At 38.4% G+C, this 5,630-nt stretch overlaps 1 protein-coding gene across 1 annotated transcript; it reads right to left on the bottom strand.

Moving 5' to 3' along the window:
- Window positions 1-1,676: 1,676 nt before the first annotated feature.
- On the bottom strand, window positions 1,677-3,947 carry LOC105203684. Its single transcript, XM_026140841.2, has 2 exons — window positions 3,574-3,947; window positions 1,677-3,497 (listed from the first exon to the last, which is right to left on the bottom strand). Exon 2 carries the CDS (start codon window positions 3,410-3,412, stop codon window positions 1,811-1,813), a length of 1,602 nt encoding a protein of 533 aa, XP_025996626.2. The 5' UTR covers window positions 3,413-3,497; window positions 3,574-3,947; the 3' UTR covers window positions 1,677-1,810.
- Window positions 3,948-5,630: the final 1,683 nt, after the last annotated feature.

Genomic DNA, 5,630 nt, shown 5'->3' with positions numbered 1-5,630 from the left:
ATTAATGAGTAAAGGGTTAAGTATACATATACGAAAATCTAGACATGAATATTTAATAGATAACTAAGTCCTTTTAATAATTCTTACTGTTTTAATGCACTGCATGTTATTATTACATGCAGTTATCTGTTGTATACTTATAATCGTTCATACAGTGTAAAAAGATAATTAAAAGTGCTTTAAAATTCTATGTTACTTTTTAAAGAATTACAAAATTTCCTTTTATCCGCTTTCAAGCTATATATTTCAATTTTTATACATGTTAAGAGAGATTTAAAAAATATATATATTTGCACAATTTTCAACAATGATTTATGAAAGAATATTTGTTTCTCTACATAATAATATTAGATTTGACTGTACTGTTATGCGCAAATCGAGATTAAAGGAAATAAAAAAAGAAACTTTTAATTATTTATTCAAACTCATAATTCATTTAAGACAATTATTTTTTAAAACATTTATATTTGAGAATATTTCTTTATGTTAAAAAGTAAAATCTCTTTATGCTATTAAAAAAAAATATATATATATATATGTTCCTAGAACTCTTAAGTGGAGCATAGGGCCTCTATGAAAACCCTCCATCTGGTTCTATTTGGGGCCATGGCTTTGATTTCCGTCCAGGTTTTTCCGCAGTGTCTCAGCTCTTCCTGCACCGTACGACGCCAGGATTGCGGGGGTCTGCCACGTCTCCTTTGTCCCTGAGGGTTCCACTCCAATGCTTGTTTGGTGATGCTGGGGTCTGATTTTCTCAGCGTGTGGCCGATCCATTTCCATTTACGCAGCTTCAGTTCTGTTATTATAGGTTTCTGTCCTGTCCGTTGCCACAGCTCGACGTTAGAAATCACGTTTGGCCAAAAAATTCGCAAAATTCTTCTCAGACATTTGTTGACAAAGGTCTGTATTTGAGCGTGGATTAGAGTAGATGTCTTCCAGGTCTCGCATCCGTAAAACAATACGGAAAGCACGTTGGTCCTGAAAATGCGCAGCTTAGTGTGGGTTGAATACTCTTGAGAGCTCCACACCTTGTTAAGTACGCCGAAAGCTTGTTTGGCCTTACGCAGCCTAGTCTCGACATCCCGAGACGCGCCACCGTCCGGACTGACCACACAACCAAGATACGTAAAATTTTCAGTATCCTTGATAGGCTGACCTCCGATTTGGAATGGTTGTTTGTTCCTAGCGCATATCCTCATCGATTCCGTTTTCTGAATATTAATGTGTAGTCCTACCTTTATGGCTTCAGTTTCCAGCAGGGACAGCTTTCTTTGCATGTCCGAGAAGGAATGCGTCATGAAGCAGATATCATCTGCATATGCTAAGTCCCCCAACTGCGAGAATGATGTCCATTGGATGCCTCGTGTTTTGCTAGCAACCTTAGCCATTATTGAATCCAGAACCAGGTTAAAAAGGAGGGGGGAGAGTGTGCACCCCTGCCTAATGCCCTTCAAGATTGGAAAGGGGTCACTTCTGGATCCATTGTGAAGCACCGTGCAAGTAGCGTCACTATATAGCTTCTTGATTATATCTGTTAGTTTCGATGGGACTTTTAATTGTTTGAGCGTGTTCCAAATAGCTACGTGTTTGATGCTATCGAATGCTCTTTGGAAGTCGACGAAGACCAAGTACAAAGAGGAGCGCCACTCCGCAGATTGTTCTATTATTATCCTCAGGGTATTAACATGGTCAATGCACGACCTATTGGGTCTAAATCCACATTGCTCTTGCCTTAGTTTAGGTTCCAAGGTCGTGGTAAGCCTCTTCTGTATTACAGATGCCACTATTTTATTTACAGTGTTTAGCAGCGTTATACCGCGCCAATTGCACATTCCATTAAGTTACCCTTTTTGGGGATTTTAACTATTAAGCCTTCCTTCCAAGAGGGATTGAAAGAATTGTTATCCCAGGCATGCTTGAGTAATGGGTACAGGAGTTCCACTGTTGCCTCGACGTCGGCTTTTAAGATTTCGGCAGGAATGTCGTCTGGACCTGCCGCCTTGTTGTTTTTCAATTCTCTTACAGCTGTCCTGATTTCCGACTTGCCCGGGACCTCGCAGTTTATGTTCAGAGCTTCTTCAGGATCGTTTACAATGCCCTCGTCGCACTCCGTCACGTCCTGAGTATTATCAGTCTGGGCCGTGTTATTCAACAATTGCTCAAAATATTCTCTCCATCTGCTCAGTTGGTCCTCCCTTGTATTCAGTAGGTCCCCCTCCTTGCTTCGCACCGGAACGTTGATATTAAAGCTTCGCGCACTCAACCTCTTAGTGATTCTATAAAGTTCTCTGCTGTTATGAGATTCTGCAGCGGTTTGCGCTGCCTCGGCTAGTGAGTTGATCCATCTTCTCCTGTCCCTTATTGCACTTCTTTTGATATTACGATTGATATCGTTATAGAGTCTGGTGAGAGCCGCTATATCCGTGTCCAAATTAGCATGATTTATTTCCTGCTTAATTGCTTTGCGTCTTTCTATGAGCTCCCAGGTCTCTTCGCCAAGCCATTCCTTCCTCTTAGCACTTTTAGTTCCTAGTACTTCCTTCGTCATGCTTGTTATTTGGTTACTAACTATCTCCCACTCCTCCGTGCGGTCTTTTATAAGATTGGATGTCACTTCTCTATATTTTCCTTTGTAGTGCTGCAAGGTTGCGGGAGTTTTAAGCCTATCGAGCTGGAACTTTTTCCGTGTGGCGGGGGCTGCCGCGGTAGCAATTTTGGCTAATTTTATTTGTAGTGTTGCCAGCAGCAAGTGATGGTCGCTGCCTATGTCAGCACCCCTCCTATTCCTAACATCCAATAGCGATCTTCTCCAGGTTTTTGAGATCAGAAGATGGTCAATCTGATTATTTGTTCTGTGGTCTGGAGACATCCATGTTACCTTATGTATGTCTTTGTGCGGGAATAGCGTTCCTCCAATTAATAGATTGTGCTGAAGGCAAAGGTCCTGCAGCAGCCCACCGTTTATATTTCTGGTGCCCATCCCACAGCGCCCCATTATGTGCTCCAGACCTCTGTTGTCGCTGCCAACTTTCGCATTAAGGTCTCCCATGAGTAGCAGAATATCACCCTTCGGGGTATTTGTAATTGTGGAAGAGAGTTGATCGTAAAAGTCTTCCTTAGTTTCCAGTGGAGCTTGTTCTGTCGGCGCATAGCACTGGACTATTGTTAAGTTTCTTGCGTGCGTTCTAAAGCGCGCCGTAATCAATCTATCTGATATGGGTTTCCAATTAAGGAGGCAAAGCTTCGCAGTTTTACTTAGGATCATGCCTACAACGCTCTCATGCGCCTCTCCCGACGGCTTGCCTGAAAAGATGATCGTCTCCCCACCAGCAGCCATGTGCTCACCAGAGTCATTCCACCTCATCTCGCTGATACCGAGTATTTCTAGCTTATATTGATTGAACTCTTTCATTAGTTGCGCTAGTCTTGATGTTTCATATAGAGTTCTCACATTCCAGCAGCCGATTCTTGTCCGTTTCCTTGCCAATGTCGTTTCCCTGTGATCCGTCCGGTTATTTTTCATAGAGGATTCAGTAATCATGTGTGTTTAAGATAAGTAAGTGATTGGCCTACTGTATCCGATTCCGGTGGTGGGGCTGCCACCTTATCGCCTCCAGAAGTGCGAAGTCCTTTCTGTCGAGGGGAACTACCCTTAGTCGGCCTGTTCCAGTTTTCAGGCGCCGGAAACTCGCTATTCACCCTCAACCGTCAGCTATTCTATCTGGCAGGACCAGAAGAACATTGTCCGGGGGCCATGCGACCGTAGTCTTCTTGGACGTGGAAGTAGGATTTGCTGAGACACTTCAAAGGAAGCTGCGGGCGTTTCTCCGAGTTTTGTTGTCAAGGAAGTGCCGACTGCTTACCTGACCTCAGAGACCCATTATCAGCCATTTAGCCCCCGAACATCATTATAGCCTTCTAAATAAATCTCGAATAATGAGAAAAATTAACAAAAATGCACTTGGCTACGAAAAATTATTTAAATAATATAAAATTTATTGCAAAAACAGAAAAACGAAGTCTCGGTCGGGGCGGCAAATTTTTTTAGAACATTATTGTAGTCTTCTAAATAAATCTCGATTAATGAGAAAAAATTAAAAAAAATGCGTACGGATACGAAAAATTATTTAAACAATATAAAATTTATTGCAAAAACAGAAAAACAAAGTCTCGGTCGGGGCTGCAAATTTTTTTAGAACATTATTATAGCCTTCTAAATAAATCTCGACTAATGAGAAAAATTAAAAAAAATGCGCACGGCTACGAAAAATTATTTAAACAATATAAAATTTATTGCAAAAACAGGAAAACGAAACCTCGGTCGGGGCTGCAAATTTTTTTAGAACATCATTGTAGCCTTCTAAATAAATCTCGACTAATGAGAAAAATTAAAAAAAATGCGCTTGGCTACGAAAAATTATTTAAACAATATAAAATTTATTGCAAAAACAGAAAAACGAAGTCTCGGTCGGGGCTGCAAATTTTTTTAGAAAATCATTATAGCCTTCTATATAAATCTCGACTAATGAGAAAAATTAAAAAAAATGCGCTTGGCTACGAAAAATTATTTAAACAATATAAAATTTATTGCAAAAACAGAAAAACGAAGTCTCGGTCGAGGCTTCAAATTTTTTTAGAACATTATTGTAGGCTTCTAAATAAATCTCGATTAATGAGAAAAATTAAAAAAAATGCGTACGGCTACGAAAAATTATTTAAAAAATATAAAATTTATTGCAAAAACAGAAAAACGAAGTCTCGGTCGAGGCTGCAAATTTTTTTACAACATTATTATAGCATTCTAAATAAATCTTGACTAATGAGAAAAATTAAAAAAAATGCGCACGGCTACGAAAAATTATTTAAACAATATAAAATTTATTGCAAAAACAGAAAAACGAAGTCTCGGTCGGGGCTGCAAATTTTTTTAGAACATTATTGTATGCTTCTAAATCAATCCCGAGTAGTAAGAAAAATTAAAAACAATGCGCACGGCTACGAAAAATTATTAAAACAATAAAAAATTTATTGCAAAAACAGGAAAACGAAACCTCGGTCGGGGCTGCAAATTTTTTTAGAACATCATTACAGCCTTCTAAATAAATCTCGACTAATGAGAAAAATTAAAAAAAATGCGCTTGGCTACGAAAAATTATTTAAAAAATATAAAATTTATTGCAAAAACAGAAAAACGAAGTCTCGGTCGGGGCTGCAATTTTTTTTAGAACATCATTATAGCCTTCTAAATAAATCTCGACTAATGAGAAAAATTAAAAAAAATGCGCTTGGCTACGAAAAATTATTTAAACAATATAAAATTTATTGCAAAAACAAAAAAGCGAAGTCTCGGTCGGGGCTGCAAATTTTTTTAGAACATTATTGTAGGCTTCTAAATAAATCTCGATTAATGAGAAAAATTAAAAAAAATGCGTACGGCTACGAAAAATTATTTAAACAATATAAAATTTATTGCAAAAACAGAAAAACGAAGTCTCGGTCGGAGCTGCAAATTTTTTTAGAACATTATTATAGCCTTCTAAATAAATCTCGACTAATGAGAAAAATTTAAAAAAATGCGCACGTCTACAAAAATTATTTAAACAATATAAAATTTATTGCAAAAACAGGAA

The sequence above is a fragment of the Solenopsis invicta genome, chromosome 9, assembly GCF_016802725.1.
Source record: "Solenopsis invicta isolate M01_SB chromosome 9, UNIL_Sinv_3.0, whole genome shotgun sequence".
Taxonomy (NCBI): domain Eukaryota; kingdom Metazoa; phylum Arthropoda; class Insecta; order Hymenoptera; family Formicidae; genus Solenopsis; species Solenopsis invicta.
Note: the sequence above shows the minus strand (reverse complement) of the source record. Positions and strands in the feature narration are given on the sequence as shown.

Coding starts and splice junctions, on each gene's coding strand:
- LOC105203684 (XM_026140841.2), bottom strand. CDS start 3,412: ATGAAAGAGTTCAATCAATATAAGCTAGAAATACTCGGTATCAGCGAG.